Source organism: Lynx canadensis, chromosome D3 (genome assembly GCF_007474595.2).
Source record: "Lynx canadensis isolate LIC74 chromosome D3, mLynCan4.pri.v2, whole genome shotgun sequence".
Taxonomy (NCBI): Eukaryota; Metazoa; Chordata; class Mammalia; order Carnivora; family Felidae; genus Lynx; species Lynx canadensis.
This window is the reverse complement of record NC_044314.2, coordinates 55,759,411-55,782,201: the sequence shown is the minus strand read 5'-3', so window position 1 is coordinate 55,782,201 and position 22,791 is coordinate 55,759,411. Positions and strand designations below refer to the sequence as shown.

Below are 22,791 nucleotides of genomic sequence, written 5' to 3'. Positions count from 1 at the left end.
GTAACATTACGCTCCTTACGAGGAATGACTGATCCCTGATTTCTTTGAACTACTTAACAACTATTAGGAGTAGTTTCACGTCGGCATACTGTATAGTTGTGATTTTTAAGGCACCATAATTATACTTTAAGCTGTGAAGGAGTGGTCTCATTCAGAAAGCTTTCTTAAAATGTTTATCTCAAAGTTGAAAAAATAAACCCTTTATGCGTAGCGTCCCGGAGCTTTCCAGTTTGGACTATGGTGAGGACCTGCTTCTCTTTCAGGTATTACCCCCTGCCCCACCCCTGTCTCACCTTCTCCCTGGTCCAGGGAAGAAGGCATCTCGTACTGAACTCTTGGTTTGCTTCCCTCTCTCTACAGCAAAGAAGCAAAGGATTCTTTTTCTCTCCTATCTCTGGGCTGTGTGGACCAGCCAATGCACTTTAGGCTTTTTATTTGCTTTTCCTAGGAGAGGTCATGGATTCCAAGCTGTGGGAGCTCTCTGTTGGAACGCATAACATTTCCATCCATAAAGCTAGCTTCCTATAGCTTGTTGGTATGGTCTCCCTTTACGTGACGACTAGTAGGGATATCGTATTTCTAGATAAGTGAAATTTAGGTCTTTGTCTTGCTTCTCCTGCCAAGGCTGCTCTGTTTTGTTGGCGTTGCCTGGTGACTGTTTCCTGCGGTCTTGGTCCAGGATATCTCTACAAATGGCAAATTAAAATGGCCAGATTAGATATTAATTCATGAATTGCTTTGATCAGTGGAGGTTTCCTTCTTGTCAACACATAACACCTCCTTGCTGTGTGGGAATGTATTGTTTTCAGTGTGACAGACAGCTGTGTTGAACTGGTATGTACATTTGGTGTCATTTTCTAGCAGGAGTGAAAGAAAATCCTATCTCTAAGTCCCGTTCCCACTTCGGAATGCCCCGCGTTTTCCCTGCTGCTGCTTATGGGAATGAGTGATGGTGTCCAGATGTACACAGCCAGTACAAGGAACTGGTTCTTATGATGGTGTTTGGAAAACTGGAAAGAATAAAGAGACTTGTTATTTCTTATGGAATGCCATGGTGACAGCAAATAAAGTCACTAAAGAGCCACCACATTCTTCAGGGAAATGCCATTAGACTGAGCATGTCAAGCTCATGAATGGTTTTAGATGGTTACCCCAAGCAAAATGCTTCAGTTTAATGTGCCCGGTTATTCCTTTGGGGGAAAAAAAGCTATCTAAAATGCCATGATCTGCAGACCTTCTTTAATAGTACACTGGCCAAGAATTGATCAGGAGAAAGAAGCCCACCAAAATCACATTTGGAAATGCGATGCATTTCAGAAATACATATTATTTGACTTGGGGCTTCTGTTCATCCCCTGCCATGTTCTAACAAGGACTTCAGGTGTTTTTATGTAAGGGCACATGATGGCATGAGAAGAAAATAAATTGATAGAGAACAGCACCAAAAGAAAATGGAAGAAGCCAGGAAGGAGGTCAGTCCCAAAACACACGTCCTGAGCTCTTTACCAGACCCTGGGGAGGAAACCTCGACTCTCAGTGTCTGCACTATAAAAACACATCAGTTTCAAAAGTTTCCATAGAAGCACGTTTTTTCCAAGTCCAGTTGTTTGAGAAAACACTCCAATGCAGCTCTCTGCTAGCTGCTGCTTCTTCCCTGAATAGCCGTCCAGAAACTCTCCATGGCTGTTACTTCTCAGTCTAACCTTCAGTAAGCAGCAAGTAATGATTTGTCAGTTGGAGATTACGTTCCTCGTTAATTATCTGAGATGCAATGCCTTTTATGTTGTCCGTTTATTGCAGAACTGTGTTTTTTAATAGCAGAACTAGAGGGGATATAGACATCTCTCAGGAGAGGTGAGAGCTTCCCAGAGACATGTTCCCAAAGAGAATATCACCCTCCTTCTGGAAGGACTTGGGCCAGGACGTACTTGAGGTCAAGCAAATAGCTGGGGTTAATATTTGGATCTAGGCCATTGTAGAGACAAAAAGATGCTCCAGGTCCCAACTCTGTACTCTATAGAGCATGACTTCAGTGATTTCAGCTCAGAGAAACCTGAAAGCTTCAGGAGTTTCTTGTACACTCTTCAGGATAACCTCAAAGCAAACTCTCTGCCCAGGTGTGTAAATATAAACCATCTCCTTTATACAGGATTATTAAAACTGTAAGCCCATTAAATGTTGTGATTGCCACAAAAATGCTGAGTTCAGTTTTAGGACAGCTTTCAGGGGGCGGGCCGTTTGCATATTTGAGGGTGAACTCCCCAATCTGCTGTTGACATTGATTTTGTATTGTCCTCAATTAGATGAGGGAGAAGAGACCGTTCTTCCTACTTTGCCAGAGAATCCAGAGAACTTCCCTGTATTGTGTATGGGTTGCCATCCACTCTCATCACAAGACCCTGCCTACACTGTGTGGTGTGAAAGTGCGGGTCTGTTGATCCTGGAAGATCAGGCTGATCTCATACAGTGGAGTCCAGAGAAGTCCCTGGAAACCATGATCCTCCTTACATTTTTCTGTTTCAGAGTGAGGGGTAAAGGGTGTATCAGATGGTAGTAATGGAGTGGAACCATAGCTCCTGGAGGAAAACTTGAGAAATTTATTAACAAGTTAACCTGCAACATTGGAACGAGAATTTTATTTTATTTTATTTTATTTTATTTTATTTTATTTTATTTTATTTTATTTTACTTTATTTTATTTTATTTTACTTTATTTTACTTTACTTTACTTTACTTCACTTCACTTCACTTCATTTTATTTTTTGTTAAATAGAATTTATTGTCAAATTGGTTTCCATACAACACCCAGTGCTCATCCCAACAGGTGCCCTCCTCAAGACCCATTACCCACCCTCCCCTTCCTCCCACCCCCATCAACCCTCAGTTTGTTCTCAGTTTTTTAGAGTCTCTTATGGTTTGGCTCCCTCCCTCTCTAACTTACTTACTTATTTATTTTTCCTTCCCCTCCCCCATGGTCTTCTGTTAAGTTTCTCAGAATCCACATATGAGTGAAAACATATGGTATCTCTCTTTCTCTGCCTGACTTATTTCACTTAGCATAATATCTTCCAGTTCCATACACGTTGCTGCAAATGGTCAGATTTCATTCTTTCTCATTGCCAAGTAGTATTCCATTGTATATATAAACCACATCTTCTTAATCCATTCATCAGTTGATGGACATTTTGGCTCTTTCCATAATTTGGCTATTGTTGAAAGCGCTGCTATAAACATTGGGGTACAAGTGCCCCTATGCATCAGCACTCCTGTGTCCCTTGGGTAAATTCCTAGCAGTGCTGTTGCTGGGTCATAGGGTAGGTTTATTTTTAATCTTTTGAGGAACCTCCACACTGTTTTCCAGAGTGGCTGCACCAGTTTGCATTCCCACCAACAGTGCAAGAGGTGAACAGGAATTTTAAAAACTAGCAGGTTTTTCATTTGTGGGAATACGGTGTTGCCTTCATGCAAAACATGGGAGGAAAAAAAATTTGCAACATTCTAAGATCTGGCTAGAGCATATGATACCCACGTGGTAGGAAAATACAAGTAAATTGGTCATGAACAAATCACAAAGATCAGAGCAGTTTTTGAAGAGTTTTGAAACAAGACATCAACCCCAGATGCATGCATTTATTTAGCTTGATTTTCTTTACTAAAAAAAAATCATAATTCTGCTCTATGCCAGGCCCTGTGCTAGGTGTGGGAATCCAGTCATAAGTAAAAGCTGCTTTCCTGAGCCTCAGCTGTTAGTAACACCATAGAGATCATATAGAAACCAGTGTAAAAGTGCCACCCTGACCAGTGCAGTGCAGGGGCTGTGTAAGCACGTCCTCTGGGATTTGAGCCGAGTCCTGGTGCTGGAGGAGAGATCTGAAAGATGGGCAGGTAGAATGTTCCAGGATGCAAAGATGGCTTGTGCAGATTTTTTTTTTTTTTTTTTTTTTTTGGCAGGAGGAAGCCTGGGAGGAGAAGGGGCTGAGAGAAGGCTGTCTATAGAATGTGGAAACAGGGGAGGGGCTTTGTGGTAGAAAAGCCAGAGAGGCAGGCAGGGCCTCCCAGGCTGCAGTGGTCCAACCTTCACACTTGGGCTAGCTGTGTCCCAGAGCGTCTCTTGCTACTGAATCTGACAGTGAAACACTGGTCTTCCCACATGGACCTATTCTCCCTGAGGTTTTTAACGTAAAAACAGAAGTTAAAAGAAATGTGGTAACATCCCAGAGGGGACCTCCCTGGAGTTTGACTTCACATCCCACAGTGCATCCAGGATCACAGGCATTTTGCTGCCTGGCCATCCTTGGGAGACGTGGATGGGGCTAGTTTATAGAACCAACAGTAAAAGAAGGGGAAAAGGCATCGCCTGAGCCCCTGGGAACGTCTGTAAGTCTCTCAGGCCCAGACCTCCCAGTTTAACTGTGAGTGCAGGTAAACTCCAGAAAAGATAGTTGCTTTCTCTTGAGTGCAAGATAAAGCAGACTAATCTGGACGAGCGTGTGATACTTTGCTCTTTGCTTGAAAAGAATATTTTTAATTTTCTTGTCATAAAAAAAAAACGTTAGGGTTGTTTCTTCAGGCAAAAGCCTGGGCCTGCTTGAAAAGCAGGTTTTCTTGATTTTATTTGCTGGATCAGTTTTTATGTGATTGTTATTTACTACCATTTGCTAATGCTACTTACCGCTTTTTTTTTTTAACCACAAAACTTAAATAATCATCTTAGATTCAGTTAAGAGCAGTGACTAACATTCTTTTCAGGTTAAATGAGTACTTAGAGCTGTTGGAGTAAGGGCGACCTTCTGCCCTTCTAACTTTTCCTAACACTGCAGACCTGAGGAAGAGACGGGGCCTGTCTGGTCTGATTCTAGAATTAGGACCAGGCCTCCCTTTTCCTTAGCTGGGATGAGCAGCCTCCTCCCCACCCCCATTCACAGGAGTGGGGACTGACAAGCAAAGAGGATTAGTGCTGGCTTTCCAGGATTGTGAGCTCAGGCAGCATTAAGGCGGGATGCCCCCGATACAGTGGTGTCACAAAACAATGCTGACCTTTGACACGTAGAGCCAACTGTACCCCAGAGTGGCCCATATGAGGCATTAAACACGTCAGAAAAAGTTGAAGTGTATATCAAATCAAGATATTTAATGATCGAAAAGGCGTTTTCTCTCTCTACTGGATTTTAAATACTAATCTAAATTATAATATGCTCACATGAAGGCTGATAGAAGTAGCACATAGAGTGAGACCATCTATCCTACTTTTTCCAGAGGTTTGTGTTTCATTCTAGGTCTTTCGTACACTGTAATATCACTTAAATTTAAAATGGTAAAATGATACAATTACATCTTAAAATTATGTGAGTTGTTGATACCATAGCCCTGATATCCTTCCTCTTCCTGCTCTCAGCCTTGCCCTATGAATAGGCTAACATAGTTGATGGAAAGAACACAGGTTCGCTTGTTACCTATTTGTTTAAAGCAATGACAATATTATTCTTACATTTTTTGATCGTCGATGCCTTATAGACTTGAAAAGTGACCATGCTGCAAATTGATACTCATGAAATTGATATTAACAGAACTCATGTTTTCATTGTCAACATTTACATTGCCCACAGCTCTTTATTTGACCAAATGAATTATACATCACGATTTGAGTTTGTGTGTGCGTGCATGCGTGTGTGTGTGTTTGAGGATTGTCTTAAGAAAGAGATTAAGTACTTCCTCTGACAGGAAAGAATTCTCAAAGTTCCACGTCATTCAGAATTAGACCCTGTGGTTATTTTACATTATTCAAGTTTGTTTCTCTTGCAAACATTCTGCTTCCCTAGGCCTCCTTTTCTGCATTCACTTTGCACACTTTGGCTTAGTGACCTGAATCCTTAGCAGATTAACAACAGGAAATGTTGTCTGATAGTTCACTGCCAACATCTCATATGTGTGATGTGAAACTCTTTGTAAAAAAACCGAGCCCAATGTTTTTGCTGTCCAAGAAGAAGCATGCTTCACTGGAAAGCTATTATCTACCACAGTGCATGTCTCTGAGCACAAAAGTCTGATTTCAAATAGAGACTGAAATTGCTTCAACAAATGAAGGCAGAAACAGATTGTGGCTGAGTGAAAAAGGCCTCTTTTTTAAAAAGTGGAGAGGCTTCCCGTTCAGGAAGGGACTCTTGTCGCCAATGTGCTAAAAGTAACTGTGCACTGAGTCTGAGTCAAAACATAGGACAACTCTATTGCGTTCGAACAATTCATTCTTGTTTTGCCAGGACTATATGCCATATGGATGATTCTGTAACCATCTTCTGTTTTGGCCTAGAATGTACCAAAACAAGCCAGTGCACCCAATGTATATTAACCAGTGTGTGTGGTGTGTGTGTGTGTGTGTGTGTGTGTGTGTGTGTGTTTGTAAATGATAATTTAATGTACCCTCGGCTTATGGATATAATACTATTTTTCAGCAATTTCCCAGCTTTACCTACACGGTGATATTTGTTTTTCACAAGAGAAATGGGATGATTCCATTGCTGCACTATATGCTAACTACCTTGGATATAAATTAAAAAAATAAATAATTTTTAAAAAGAAAGAAATGGGATGATTTCACTGCAGAAGGAATAGGCTTCCCACAGTATGCTGTTCTCTGCACCGAATTTCAGCATTAGAAACCCCAAATTTTTTGGGCTCCCTATTGAAAGGGCCTACTCGGAGTCAGCAGCATTGATTGCCTGTTTCTTTCCATGAGCTAGGCAGTGTGCCTTCCTGTTTTATCTCAAGTATTGGTATTATTTCCATTTGATAATGAAGGCAGTGAAGCTCAGAAAGGTTGAATAACTAGTCCAACCTCACAGAGCCAGCTAGTTATAGAACCAGGGTCCATCCTCAGGGCCGTCTTCTATTCCTCATATAGAGCATGGAATGTTGAGAAAACAAACTTGAGTAGGTAATGATGCCCATTTTAAAGATGTTTCAGTAATGCTAGATGAATCATGATCTCTGGGTAACTGAGACATGGACTGGAATCACTATTTTGTTTAAAAACTTACCAAGACCAGGGTTGCGTGGGTGGCTCAGTTGGTTAAGCATCGGACTTTGGCTCAGGTCATGATCTCGTGTTCCATAGGTTCGAGCCCCGTGTCGGGCTCTGTGCGGACAGCTCAGAACCTGGAGCCTGCTTCGGATTCTGTGTCTCCCTCTCACTCCCCCTCCCCTGCTCGCGCTCTGTCTCTGTCTCTTTCAAATGTTTTAAAATAAACATTTAAAAATTAAAAAAAAAACTTACCAAGACCAGAAAAGAGTTTCATATTCATATTTTAACAGAACACTCCAGATCATCACTGCTAACTTAACTGAGCAAGAAGTGTGGCAGAATAATTACTAATGGGCTGATTGTGGTAGAGTCGTTGAGAAACATTGATTTGAAAGAGGTAACCACCAAGACTTTCTGAAAAGCTGATGGCTCATGGATTTAAAGAAAGGGCTGCAAGTATATGGGACACGTAGACAGAGGAAATTTCATGTCTGCCTCTCTTGTCAGCCCTGTCTAAATATACTGTCTGGATTACATGTGGGATCAGCACAAAGGCTGGAAGGTCCCATTAAATCCCGTCCCTGCAGGAATGGATTCTAGCAGTGGCGATGTGGATGATGCTGTACTAATTACTGAACTGGGTGTTGAACTACATGTAAGCCAGGAAGCCCAAAACGGAGGTAGGTCCACATAAGGCAGCTGGAGCCATTTCTTGCTTCTTAGACCTTTCCAGGCCTCAGATCTCTCAAAAGGGTTTTGTGGACTGTTGTCTCCAATCAGACACCATAAGCTTTTGTTCCTGGGTTGACCAAGGCCCCTTGGTATTTTCCAGATGTGGATTAAAAAAAAACAAAAAAATCCACTTCAATCTTAGGGCAGACAGTAGAATGTTTTTCTATCATGAGTCCAAAAGAGAAAATGGTAAACCTGGGAAAAGCTGACTGACATAGAGTCAGGGTGTCTGATTTGGGCTCAGGATCTGGCCTAGTTTGCCAAGCGTTTCAGATGTTCCTAAACTCCAGGTACGCTGTGATGCAATCATTTAGAAATAGAATTCTGATTGACCTTTGGAAATAAGGAAAATAGAAAAAGCATTCAGTGCAGAAAAATGCTATCAGGGCAGGAAGCATGAAGAAAAATGATGGCATTTTGCTTGAAGGTAATGTGAGGGAAAATGATTCAGATTCATGCCATTAGTATTTATTAGGCACATATGTTGAATGCCTGCTGTATCAGGGAACACTGTATCAGGAGCATTAAAAAGATGGACAGATGGGGCGCCTGGATGGCTCAGTTGGCTAAGCGTCTGACTTTGGCTCAGGTCACGATCTCACGATTTGTGAGTTCAAGTCCCACCTCAGGCTCTGTTGAGCACAGAGCCCACTTTGGGTCCTCTGTCCCTTGCCCCCCCCCCACCGCCCCTCCCCCACTTGCTCGCGCACGCGCGCGCTCTCTCTCTCTCTCTCTCTCTCTCTCTCTCTCTCAAATATTTAAAAAAAATTTTTTTTAGACTTTATTATTTTTTTTAACGTTTATTTATTTTTGAGGCAGAGACAGAGCATGAACAGGGGAGGGTCAGAGAGAGAGGGAGACACAGAATCCGAAACAGGCTCCAGGCTCTGAGCTGTCAGCACAGAGCCCGATGTGGGGCTCGAACTCACGGACCGCAAGATCATGACCTGAGCCGAAGTCGGACGCTTAACCGACTGAGCCACCCAGCTGCCACTAAAAAAAATTTTTAAAAAAAAAATAGTTTGCTGTCTCTGGGGAACAGAAATACAAGTTCACAACAAACAGCAGTACATAGAAGAATTTAATCTCCGGAAGAAAATCCGTGGTCTGTTCAAGGAAGATACATGACAGAATAAACTACCTATATTGACACACCCTCAGATTTCAAAATAGCTAAAATAAGGTACAAAAGTGTCAGTTTTCCTAAAATGTCATACATTTTCCCTTGTATTAACACAAGTGGTTTTAAATCGAAGCCAGTGTCACAAGAGGGTTTTCCCCCCCATTTTTCAGTATGATAGTTGCAAGAAATGCATATGTGAATAGCGAGACTTGAAACACACACATAACCGGTGCCAGTTTGGTCCCCGTGCCCTTCCTGAGAGAGCGAGAACTGACGGTTAGCTCTTGTTCTCAGGCAAAGCAGCTTACTCTGCCTCATTTTCCTCGTGATTGTGAAGCTTCAGGTAGGTAGGAACCATAACCAGCTTCCAGAGCTAGGAGATGATATTTGGCTTTTGCAGATTTCTCTAATTTCTCCTCTTCTTTGGAGGAGAGCTTCGCTCTGGCCAAGTTCTAGCTCTGTGAGCCTGAAGAAAAAAACACAATCTACGGTTAAGTCTTGTGTCGAGACTTAGGACAGTCTGTGCTCCCTGCTTGGGCACACGTGGTCTTAAGCACAGGTTAAGAACTGATTTCCGGAGACGTGAGCATCAGGGCAGTGCACCTTTGGGGGACCCCATGCGGGGGTAGTTGTTTCCAGGTCAGCTGAAGGCCATGTACAACCAGCCCCTCACTGGGCCCTTCTCTGTGTTTGCTCCTCCCAGTCACCACCTTAACCTGCTAAGGAAGCCGTTAATGCTTCTGTGCTATTAAAAAAGGGGAAGCCAGGACATTTATTCACCTACCCGGGCTTATTCTTTAGTAATGTAGCAGTTTGTAGAGGACAAGTCCATAGTTAGCTCTGCAAAGGCAAAACGTCATCCCTTGGAAAAGAAAAATCTCAAACTCACAAACATTTGTTTTGCATATCCGTGGCTTAAAATTTGGCAATTTTTTTTTTATCATGGTTTATCATTTCTCATTTGTACCATTTTATTCCAGCACGAGGCTCGTTTGTCGTCTCTTGAGAACTTATATTTCTTAAGAAAACTTGTTGGATTAGAGGCCCCTGGGTGGCTCAGTCGGTTAAGCATCCGACTTTGGCTCAGGTCATGATTTCATGGTTTTGGGGCTTGAGTCCCGTATCGGGCTCTGTGCTGACAGCTCGGAGCCTGGATCCTGTTCAGATTCTGTGTCTCCCTCTCTCTCTGCCCCTCCCCTGCTCATGCTCTGTCCCTCTCAAAAGTGAATAAACATTAAATATTTTAAAAGCCCGTTGGATTACATTTTAATTATGTGTGTGCATGTACATAAATTTTATCATAATGTAGCTATGAGTATGGGTGCAAGAGTCTTAAAGGAAACTAGGTCTAAACTCATTCTGAAAAGTTACACATTTTCTTTAAAAAATGGCTTTAGGGGCGCCTGGGTGGCACAGTCGGTTGAGCGTCCAACTTCAGCCAGGTCACGATCTCGCGGTCCAGGAGTTCGAGCCCCGCGTCGGGCTCTGGGCTGATGGCTCAGAGCCTGGAGCCTGTTTCCGATTCTGTGTCTCCCTCTCTCTCTGCCCCTCCCCCGTTCACGCTCTGTCTCTCTCTGTCCCAAAAATAAATAAACGTTGAATAAAAAATGGCTTTAGAGTACTCATATTTAAGATTTTAAGTCATAAACATAATTTAAAGTGACCCTTTCAATCGTGCCTACATGAATCACCTAGGAATCTTGAAAAACATGTAAACACCTTGGGGCCAGCTTCAGAAATTCTGGTTCGATGAGATGGGTTTCTAGGCATTGGCATTTTTGAAATATGCCCAGGATCCATGGTTGCAAACCATGGCTTTAAAATAGTGCTTTTACAACATTGGTTATGATATGCTAATGAGTAAAATTTTACATGAAGTTTTATCGTATCACCTTTTTGATCTCTTAACGGTGTTTGACCGAAACGAGACTCCATAAAAGATGAATGTAGGATGCTGCTGCCGGTAGGCTCATCTCTGTGGTCAGTAGGGATATAAGTTGCGTACACAGATAGGCAGCTGTGATATAAGGCAGAATATGGCAGGTGCCTTCTTGGTGCTATATAGTGCCATAATATCCAGAGGACAGAGAGAGAGTGGCTGGGAGGACAGGAAATGCTTTAACGAAGTACAGTAGAGAAGCGTCATGACAATGAGAGAGACTTGACATGCAGTGGGCAGAGTAAGTGAGGGACATTTAGAACATCAGTATGGATAGTGCCTGATACGATTGAAACACATCAAACCCGATTCAATCCATGAGTTCATAGTGGTCATTTAATTGATGGTTTGGGATGATGCAGCAAGGAGCTCATTATCTTGAAACTGGATAAAGGAGCAAAGGAGTGAGCATTGATCCTAACCTACCTTTCATCATGAAACTGTGTTTATGCAGCAAATAATACTGACAGAGAAGTAGCTCCTCATAGACATACTCCGACTAATAAATGCAGGAGGAATCATTAGGATTCATATATGCTCATCTTGCAACTTCAAATTAATGGATCTAGGGCAATGATCATCAGGGACTGCTAATATCACAAAAAAGGCAAGTGTCACTTTTTGCCTCCTGATGAAACTGCATAGCATCACTCGATGGAAAATAGTCAAACCAGAATCAGATCAAGCTTCTAGATTTAACTGCAAGTTACAGGAAATACAGGAGACAGAGGAACACGTGAAGTTATACCATGGAGATGCATGGAGTAAGGTCTAGACTGAGGGAACTCTACGACCTGGTCTCTTACATTAATTCCAAGGGTGAAGCCAAGATAAATGGAGAACTTGCAGATTGAGGCTAAAGAGATACGTCAGCCAATTGCAGTGTATAGACTTCTCAAACTGAAAAAGAAATAAAAATGTTTGAAACAATAGGGGAAATTAAAACACAGGCAGTCTCTGACTTACGGTGGTTAATGTAACTGGCTGTTTTTTGACTTTATGATGGTGTGAAAGTGATGCTCGTTCAGTAGAAACAGTATTTCAAATTTTGAATGTGGATCTACTTCTAGGCTAGTGATATGTGGTAGATAACAGGCTATAGTAGCCGCTCCCAGGCAGCTGGGCCACCAACGGGGGTAAATAACCCATACACTTTACACCCATTCTCTGCCCTTGCAGCCCTTCTGTTGTTCCCTAAACCACCTGAGATACTCGATGCTTGATTACAGAATGGACTTTGTGTCAGATGACTTTGCCCAACGATAGACCATTGTAAGCATTCTGAGCACATTTGAGTGAGACTAGGCTGAGCTATGATGTTTGGTAGGTTAGGTACATTAAATGCATTTTTTAACTTAGGGTATGTTCAACTTACCATCAGTTTGTGGAGCATAACCCACTGTAAACTGAGAAAGAAAGGTCTGTACTGACTACATATTTGATGATACCCATGACTGCTAATTTTGTTTAAATGTGACAAAGGTATTGAGATTACTTTTTTAAAAAGAATAGAGGTGCCTGGGTGGCTCAGTTGGGCATCTGACTCTTGGTTTCGGTTCAGGTCATGATCTCATGGTTTGTGAATTCAAGCCCGATGTCAGGCTCTGGACTGACAGTGTGGAACCTGCTTGGGATTCTTTCTCTCCCTCTGTCGCTCTACCCCTCCCCTGCTTGCGCGCTCTCTCTCTCTCTCTCTCTCTCTCTCTCTCTCTCAAAGTAAATAAATTTTTAAAAATAAATAAAAGAATAGGGTTACATACTAAGACATAGAGATAAAATTATTTGCTGACATGCTTCAGAATAACCAGGGGAAGGATGAAGCGAGTGGAACTCAAGGTGACCCAAGCTCGTGGTCCTCAGAAGGCATTTATTGAGGTTGGGTGACAAGTTTACAGGGCTTCATTATATGTCCGCTCTACTTTTGTATGTGTTTGAAATTCCCCACACTAAAACATTTGCAAGTGATTTTTAAAAAATACTCTTCTAGGGGCACCTGGGTGGCTCAGTCGGTTAAGTGGCCGACTTTGGCTCAGGTCCTGATCTCACACCTCATGAGTTCCAGCCCTGCGTAGGGCTCTCTATCAGCACAGAGCCCACTTTGGATCCTCTGTCCCCCCTTCTGTCTGCTTCTCCCTCTCCCCCTCCCCATGCACGTGTGCGCACACGCTTTCTGTCTCGAAAATACTTAAATGGCTCTTCTCATAGACAAATAAAAATAATAAATTTTATCACGGACTTGCCAGAGGTTGCTGGTTGATGAGCAGTACAATTGAAAACTAATGTTTTACAGGCACTATTGTTAAAGATACTGAATGACCTTTGACTTGGGGGAAGTTTCATTGATGCTGCCGAAAATCTTATTTTGTGTGCTTGTGTTTGAGTAGTGATGGCAGCTGTGTCCTCTCGAATTTAGCGCTCAAAGAAAGCAAAGCCTCTGAACCTCAGCTAATCTGCCGTTTTGTTGTTTGCAGTTTGGATTTCCTAGTTGTGCAGGGTAGCTCCTGAGCAATCACTTCACTCCATCGCCCAGCCTGTGTTTGTTACCAGATCACGGTGGGTTTTCTTGCAGGCATTTTATTTAGACTCGGGGTTCCTGTGTGTGCGCACAGAATACAAGGAGCATGGCAGCTTTTCCTAGGATGATTTAATTTTACCATTGGCATGTGTTGTGATTAAAGTTTTTGATTTCTCTAAAATGTTTAGTCTTAATAAAAATTTCAAGTTTTCCAGTATGGAGTTTCATCAAAAACTTAAAAACAGAACTACGCTACGACCCAGCAGTTGCACTACTAGGTATTTATGCAGGGGATACAGGCGTGCCATTTCAAAGGGACACATGCACCCCAACAGCAATGCTATCGACAAAAGCCAAAATGTGGAGAGAGCCCAAATGTCCATCCACAGGTGAATGGATAAAGAAGATGTGGTGTATATATGTATATACACACACATACACAACGGGGTATTACTCGGCACTCCAAAAGAATGAAATCTTGCCATTTGCAACTACATGGATGGAACTGGAGGGTATTACGCTAAGTGAAATTAGAGAAAGACAAATATCATATGATTTCACTCACACGAGGACTTACAGACACAGAACAGATGAACATAAGGGAAGGGAAGCAAAAATAATATAAAAACAGGGAGAGGGACAAAACATAAGAGACTTTTAAATATAGAGAACAAACAGGGTTACTGGAGAGGTTGTCGGAGGGGGATGGTCTAAATGGGTAGGGGGCATTAAGGAATCAGCTCCTGAAATCATTGTTGCACTCTATGCTAACTAACTTGGATGTAAATTTAAAAATAAAAGTAAAAAAAATAAGTTTTCATTTACTCGTGATAAAAATAAAATCATTTGGAGCTCAACTTTGTTAACCTTTTTTAGTGTTTAATGAATTATTAACCATTTAAAATAAGGCATTAAGTATTTTTGTCCCTGTTCTTCTCCTTTCAATGAATAGAACTTTTTTGAGCAGTTTTATGTTTACAGAAAAATGAAGCAGACAGTACAGAGACTTTTCATATAACCCCCTCAAACTCTCTTCTCCCTGCTCCCCTCTTTCCCTGGTTTTAACATTTTATATTAGTGTGCTACATCTGTTGTAATTGATGAACCAACGTTGATACACAATTATACCTAAAGTCCATAGTTAACATTAAGGTTCACTCTGTGTGGTATAGCCTCTGGGTTTGGACAAATGTGTAATGACACGTAGCCACCAACATAGTATCATCCAGTGTAGTTTTACTGCCCTGACGATCCTCTGTGTTCCACCCGTTCACCCCTCCCTCCTCCCTAACCCCTGGCAACTGCTGATCTTTTTATGGTCTCCATAGTTTTGCGTTTTCCAAGATGTCATATAGCTGGAATCATACATACAACCATTTCAGATTGGTGTCTTTCACTTAGTAGTAGGCATTCACGGTTCCTCCGTGTCTTTTCATGGCTTGATTGCTCGTTTCTTTTTAGTGCTGAATAATATTCCGATGTCTGGATTGTAACAGAATTTATCCACTCACCCGCTGAAGGACATCTTGGTTGCTTCCAAGTTTTGACGGTTTTAAATAAAGCTTCTATAAGAATCGATGTACAGGCTTCTGTATATACATAAATACATGAGTATGATAGCTGGATCACATATTAAGAGTCTGTTTAGTTTTGTAGAAACTGCTAGACTGTCTTCCAAAGTGGCTGTGCCATTTTGCATTCCCACCAGCAAGGAATAAGAATTGCCGTTGCCCCACACCCTTGAAAACAGTTAGCGTTGTCTGTGTTTTGAATTTTAGCCATTCTCATAGGCGTGTAGTGGTATCTTGTTTTAATCTGCAATTCTCTAATGGCATATGATGATGAACATCTCTTCACATGCTTTTCTTGACATCTGGATACCTTTGGTGAAGCATCTGTTCAGATCTTTTGCCCGGCTTTTAATTTAGTTGTTTTCTTATTGTTGAATTTTAAGAGTTCTTTGTATCTTTTGGATACCAGTCCTTTATCAGATATGACTTTGCAAATATGTTCCCCCAGTCTTTGGCTTGTCTTCATTCTCTTAAAGTTTTTCTCTTTTGACGCGTTTCTCCTAATGTTCAACACTTTCATGAGTCAATTTAGAAATAAATTAAAATAGTTAAGAAGGAAAACTGTTCATATTGCTTGGGGAATTTACCATTCTTTAGATATTTGAAGTCTTTGACTCCTGGGGTGTAATATCCCCATTTACTTTATCAGAAACAGAAACCTCACTTTTTAGTGGTGAAAAGAGGACAGAAAGAAGGCAATCCACCATTGGTTTGTTACTCTAGGAGAGCAAAATCGACTTTTCTGGATGTTCAGGGGTTAATACTCAACGGTCTGAGCTATGAATGCCCTTGAGTCAGAGACATGACTTAACTCATAGGAAACAGCAAACAAGACTGAAAACTATTATCGTCTCTGGTTAGGTAAATTATCCATTAATTTAGAAAAACCCCTGTCAACATTTATTTAACCTACTCAATTCTGACTCATTATGGCTATATATAAACACACCTAATGACAGCAAAGTACCTAGATTAGATTTGATCACTTAATGAATATCATGTCTTCAGTAACTAAATATTTAATGTAAATTATTTAAAAGTTTCAGTCTGATTGTTGAGCTTTAGTTGTATTTTAGGTGTTATTACCTAAAGATACACACAAGTATCGTTAAGTAGAAATAACTGCCTTGCAAAGTTGAACAGTGTACAAAAATAATAATAATCTGAATTAGAAGAGTCAAGAATTTGGGAGAGTTGGGCATAATCCTATCGAGGGCTGGAAAATAATCCAACTCTGTCCACTGGCAGTCTTTCTCCTCCCACATGCAGGAGGGTGCTGAAGTCACATCTGGGCTCCGTGGGAAAGAGCCTCGTACTCCTTAGTAATGTTTGCCACGACACAGGGGACCCAGTCATAGCCTCGAGCCCATGGCACCCTTGCTTCACAGACTCTTGTATCCTCACTCAGGGATGAGGAAATGAGGACCCAAGTAACTTAAAATGCTCTTCCAGCGTCATCTAGCTAGCTGGTGGGTTGTGGTGATATTGAGGAGGTAGGAATTTTAGGGTTTACGATAGCCATCTCCAGTAGACCCCAGACAACTGATCTTGCTTCTTAGGGGGGACAGACAAACAAACGCCAGCGTAAAGAATCGGCCACTATGTAATTGTCTTAAGAATTGTTTGTAATGTTCAAAATAGGCTCAAAATATTCGGTGAGAAAAAAATCCGGTCGATTCAAGAGAGAGCTTTGAATCATTGATAGAAAGCAAATTGTGAGGAGCCAGAAAAGTAAGATCTAGTTAGTACAGTGGTCTGTCCTTCGGCTAATCCCTGCCACCTGCTAGACAAAAGGAAGACCACAGCAGGCAGAAGACCGCTAGCTAAGACAATGCCCAAGGCAGCCTGCGGCATATCCAGAAATGATTCCACCATTGAAGGGCTGCTGGGTCAGAGAATATAGGAGGCTCTGTAGAGAAGAGTTTCTTTATTTGTTTCTGCTTTGTTTTATTTCTACTTATTGAGAAAGTACTTGGGCCAGACTCTGGTGTATCGGGTGGTGGGGGGAGAGCGCGTGTGTGTAAATATTGTGGTCTGGGTAGTAAGCAGGCAGTTAACTATCGAAAGAAAGCGCGGGACACGTTAAGACTGCACTGCCTGTTGGCACCACAAGGAGTTGTCTATGTGCTCCGTCAGCAAAAATGCATACACAGTAAGTTCCACGTTATGTACCCTGCCCCGTGTCAGTCACTTGGGCTGGAAGAGCTAATGTTTATGGAATGCTTGATATGTGCCATCACTGGCCCAAGTTTGAATTCCTTGTGTTATTTGAATGTCAGCCATCTCAAAGAAGAGGGTGGTACCACACACATTTGACAGAGGGAAAAACAGAGAGGCTCACATAGCTGCAAAGGACCTGATGAGGAGTCAAACCCAGGTTGATCTGCTAAAGCCACCACTCGGCCATTACATAATGCTGCCTCTCTCATCTGCCTTTCCTGAACTTGGGTTCTTGTCTGTAAACTGAAGATAATACCAGTAGAGGCATTGGAAGAAACAAATTTTTATGAAAACTTTATAATTTGTTCGACGTTCAGAGATGATATGCTGTTTATTAAATAAAAGATTCAAACCAGTGAACAGCATTTCATTGTCATACCATTTATTCATATCCATGCAACAATGTAGTTTTGCTACTTTCATGCATTATTAAACTTTTTTCAAATACATCATTGAGTATTTAGCGAGATACAATTTAGGCTTTACTTTTGTATCATAGATTTATCTTTTTTTTCCTAAATAGTCCTGCTTCAGGGGGCTGAGCAATTTACTTCCAACATCATTATAGTTGCTTAGTAATAAACAGCACTTACAGGTTTCTGAATTTTTACTATTTTGGCATACACAGTGTTTATCAATTTTCCTATCTCTCATTGTTACTGTATTAAATCTTAGCGGTAAATGTGCTTAATGTATTGGGGTGAAATGCTGGCACTATCCAAATGAAACATAATTTAATTGTTGCCAGTTAATCCATCTCTGTCTCCAAGACCAGGTTGAGAGACCTTTGAAGGATCCCATGAAAATATGATACTGGGTATCACAGTAAATTAAGCTAATAGATAGTTGCTTTTTTTTTCCCTCAGATGACTACCTTTTTCTCTTCTCCAAATGACTGTGTTATGGTTAAAATATATATGTATAAGTGTATAAATGATAACTAATATATGTGTATAAATGATATACATTTATCATGTATATGATAATGTACATGATTATATGTATAAATGATATATATATGTATAAATGATAACTATATAGATGTATAACATATACACATGTATATGTGTATAAATGATAACTAAAATGTTTAGTTATGTGTATGTATGTATAAATGATATGTATATGTACCTTATATGTATAATGATACCTTATATGTATAAATATATACATTTACATCTTATATGTATAAATGATCTATGTCCATCTTTTATACCTTATATGTATAAACGATAACTAAAATGTTTAAACTTCATGAACATTTAATGTTTTTTTAAATTTTTTTTAACATTTTTTTATTTATTTTTGAGACAGAGAGAAACAGAGCATGAACGGGGGGAGGGTCAGAGAGAGGGAGACACAGAATCTAAAACAGGCTCCAGGCTCTGAGCGGTCAGCACAGAGCCTGACGCGGGGCTCGAACTCACGGACCGCGAGATCATGACCTGAGCCGAAGTCGGACGCTTAACCGACCGAGCCACCCAGGCGCCCCATGAACATTTAATGTTTAATAGGAAGGATTTCTCAGAAAGAAATTCAGAGAAAATTGAACACTGTAATACAAAACTGAAATTTGTGACCAAAAAAAAAAAAAAACTGTAAAAATAAACCAGTGAAGTTAATGGGCTTTAGAAAGCAATCGGTAGCTAGAATTTCTAAGTAACCATTGGAATAGGAAGTCTTAAGGGGAAGTCTGCCTAAGATAAGGGATGGGTTCGATTCTTCAAATCTGGTCGTGTGGGGACTGAGTTAGGGCATTCTGAAACACGGCTTGTGTTGGTCCTTTGTACTCTTTCACTCTCAAGATTTTTCTATTTCACAAGATAGTTGAGGCTTCTAAGCCCCACATCATTTCCCCAGCTACTTCTATTTCGAAATCATCAGCAGGTTGCCTGAACTCACTCAGCGGTACCAGTGAGTTTTGGTTTCACTAGTTGGTTGTCAGGGCAGAATTTTGTAGGCGTGGGCCCACGTTATTGAACCTTTTCACTAGTTAGGAGATGGTGAAGTGGTCAGACTTGAGTGTCACGTACTGAACAGTTACAGCAAGCAATATTTCAAATTTTATTGATTCTTATCCGTGGCAATTGAGAGAACTTTGTGTGTTGACTTGTTTTTGTTTTATTTTCCATAGAAACGCTCCAGAGGCCAAGTGCTCTTTGATAAAGTATGTGAACATCTGAACTTGCTAGAAAAGGACTATTTTGGGCTTACGTATCGAGATGCCGAAAACCAGAAGGTGAGTCATTAAAAGCAATACAAAACGTATGTCTTGAATATTGCTGCAAGAAAGGGAGTGAGAACTGAACTGGTAGATCATTTTCTCCATCTCCCTCATCCTCCCACATTTACACCTTTGAGTCCCAACATGCTGTTAATCACCTCATTTCTTTATTAAAGATATTATTGATAACTTCCTTTAATCTTGAATATTCCAGAAACAGTAAGTCGGTATTTCACACATGAGTTATTTATGGTTCCAGGAAAGCATCTTACATGGTTCTTTTCTTGGATGATGTTTTTCAGTGGATTTGAGCCCATGAAAATCAAATATATTGATACTAACTAACATAGAAAACATATTCCCTGACTGATGTCCCGTACTTAATTCATCTTTGTATGCTTTCATAGCCTTACAAAATCAAACTATGACACGGGTCGTTTGCTGACCAGACCCCTGTCTAATGTATTCAGCAGGTGTTTAACGTAATACTTCTATAGACTCTTACACCTGAGTAATACAGTCTATTCAGGGCTTTGTCTCACTGATTCCCACAACTACCTGAAAAATAAAGAAGAAGAAATTGTTTCTGTTGTATTCGTGCTTGAAACCAAGTCACAGAAATTTTGCTCATAGATGTTACTTTGTTTTGACGTTGTGCATTGAATCATACTTAATACCTACCCAATTCACTGAACAATGTCTAACTTCGTTACTAAACATCTGAGTTTTCTGATGAGGAAAATAATAAATCTCAAGTGAGTGTTCATTTGTTAGAACACTGTGGCTAAGAATCTGTAACCACAGAAGTCACTCTGTGGGCAAAGGCATCAGTATGTCAACCTACATGTGTCTTTAATTTATTCTAGTAACTTCTTTGAACATAGAATCCACTATTGTATTTCTCCTCTGTTTCTGCACTGGCTCGAATCTTTGAAGGTAGTGTTGTAAAAGAAAATTATCTTGTCATGCATGAATTGTGCATACACACACATTGTCTCGTCACACTGGTGCCTGAGCCCTCGCAGGGCCTGGGGAAGGGGCACCAGAGGTGGGGGAAGGTCGTAAGTCCAAGGGCCTGCCAGCAACCGTTCCCTCTCAGATAGGCTTAGTGCATGTCTCTACCTGAGCATCGTGAAGTTATTTTTATTTTTCTCTGGTTCAAAATCAAACTGTCATTTTCTTTTCAGAATTGGCTGGACCCTGCTAAGGAAATAAAAAAACAGATTCGAAGTAAGTTCTTTTGGATTATTTTACATGGAGATGCGAAATGAGATGTTCAGAGAGCATGGTTGTCTGACTTGGTGGCCCATACCCACATAGCTAGTGAGAACACTGATTTTTTAAAAGATTAAGATCTCAAATTTTATCTTTGACAGGTTGGCCTGGCTTAAATACCCATTTTTAATCATCACAGCTCAGGAATAAAATGACTCTGACATTTGACCTATTTCCCTGCTTGTGCACAGAGTGTGACATGTGATTTAATCAGGTGATACTGCAGTTGACAATTAACCATTTAAAAGTTCCAAACTTAATGTTAATTAAGCCTAACTGCCACAAAAGTATAAAAGTCAAGTTAAAGGTAATAGTCACTGACTAGTTGAGAAATAGAGTAACAAGTCAGACTGAAGTTTACTATCTGGTAACAGCCTCTATTCTTCTTCTTTTTTTTTTTTTTTTAATGTTTATTTTTGAGAGAGAGAGAGAGAGAGAGTGTGTGTGTGTGTGTGTGTGTGTGTGTATGCGGGGGCAGAGATTAAGGGAGGCACAGAATCCAAAACAGGCTCCAGGCTCTGAGCTGTCAGCACAGAGCCCGATGCGGGGCTCGAACCTACAGATTGAGATCGTGACCTGAGCCAAAGTCGAACGTTTAACCGACTGAGCCACCCAGGCGCCCCAACAACCTCTGTTCTTGGTCCCTAAAGGCGAGTTAAGAAATGCATATTTCCTAACAGACAAAACAATTGCAGGAACAGCCCACGAAACTGAAATACAGGTAGCTAGAAAGTGTGAGACAAGTTGCGACATCTTACTAATAGTTAAATGCAAATTAGACATCCTTTTTCACTTACGCAGGTTAACAAAGATTGTACAAGTTTACTAACGCACTGCACTAGCAGCTACGTGCACAGCTAGTAGAGTGTGAATTGGTACAACCCTTTAAAGAGGGTACTGGGTCAGTATTTATTAAAATTTAAAACGCGCTTGTTCTTTGACCCCGAATTTTACTTGTAGAAATTTATCAAGGACTTCCGGTGCCTTTGAATGTGCTGAGATATCAGAACACACCATGTTCTAATAAAAAGTAATGAGTAGTGAAATGGCTTAATAGTAGATCTCTCAGAAAAAAAGTCACTGTAATGTAGATATTAGAGAGACTAATGATTATGTATACAGCTAAACATGTTTATCATATTTTTAGGAGAAATTTGATATATTTACTAATAAGAAACTTGGTAATCAAGTTTTTCATGGAGTTTTTTCATGGAGTTACTAAAAGCAGATGTGTTGAATATGTATCCTAATATGTTGCCCATAAAGTCTTCTATATTCATCTAATTAATGAAATGCTATTTCTTTCTTGGGTGATTTGCTGTCACAAAAAGCCCTTTGAAAATATATTAAATGTCAGGGATAAGTCACAATATTGGTAGAAGAAAAGCTGTATAAACATCTATTTTCTTCTCTCTTGCTAATGGAATTCTTTTCTTTTTCCTTAACGTCCCATTTATCCTGTCCTCTGAGAGAAGAAACAGGGCAATCAGAACTGAGATTTAAAGGATATTTTCATCATGCAGCTTAGGCGATACTTGTGACTGCAACATAAAGAAAACTAAGTGATAATCCTGCAGATAGGGGAGGAAACAAGGAATATTGGAATTTTTTTAAATTGAATCTGGTATTTTTATCTGTATTCCTTATTGTTTCCCATGCACCAACGTGCCCTCTTTCCACAAAATTTACATCCTATCAACGCAAAGAACTGTTAAATCAAATGGAATTATTGTACCATCATCTCCTTTTCATAAATATAAATGAAAGCCAGGAAATACAGATCAAAACCACAAGGAGATATGTATCACCTTACCCCTGTCAGAAAGGCTAATACCAGGGCGCCTGGGTGGCTCAGTTGGTTGAGCATCTGACTCTTGATTTCGGCTCTGGTCATGATCTCATGGTTGTGAGATCGAGCCCTGTGTCGGGCTCTGTGCTGAGCACGGAGCCTGCTTAGGAGTCTCTCTCCTCCCCTGGTCCTCTCCCCTGCTCACACCCTCATGCTTGCTTGCCAGCTCACTCGCTCTCGAAAATAAGAAAAAAACAACAATAAAATTTTAAAAAGGATAATGTCAGAAAGACAAACAACAAGTGTTGGCAAGGATGCAGAGAAAAGACACCTGTGTGCACTGTTGGTGGGAATATAAATCAGTGCCGCCGCTGTGGAAAACAGT

General features: G+C 40.7%; 1 protein-coding gene across 17 annotated transcripts in view; it reads left to right on the top strand.

Moving 5' to 3' along the window:
- The window catches only part of EPB41L3 (erythrocyte membrane protein band 4.1 like 3), a 146,275-nt gene that overhangs the window by 76,322 nt on the left and 47,162 nt on the right, over positions 1-22,791 (top strand). For all 17 annotated transcript variants that reach the window (XM_036064324.1, XM_036064320.1, XM_030336366.1 and 14 more), the window contains 2 exons: positions 19,253-19,357; positions 20,530-20,572. In XM_036064324.1, coding sequence (XP_035920217.1) covers positions 19,253-19,357; positions 20,530-20,572 — 148 coding nt within the window. The remainder of the gene's footprint in view (positions 1-19,252; positions 19,358-20,529; positions 20,573-22,791) is intronic.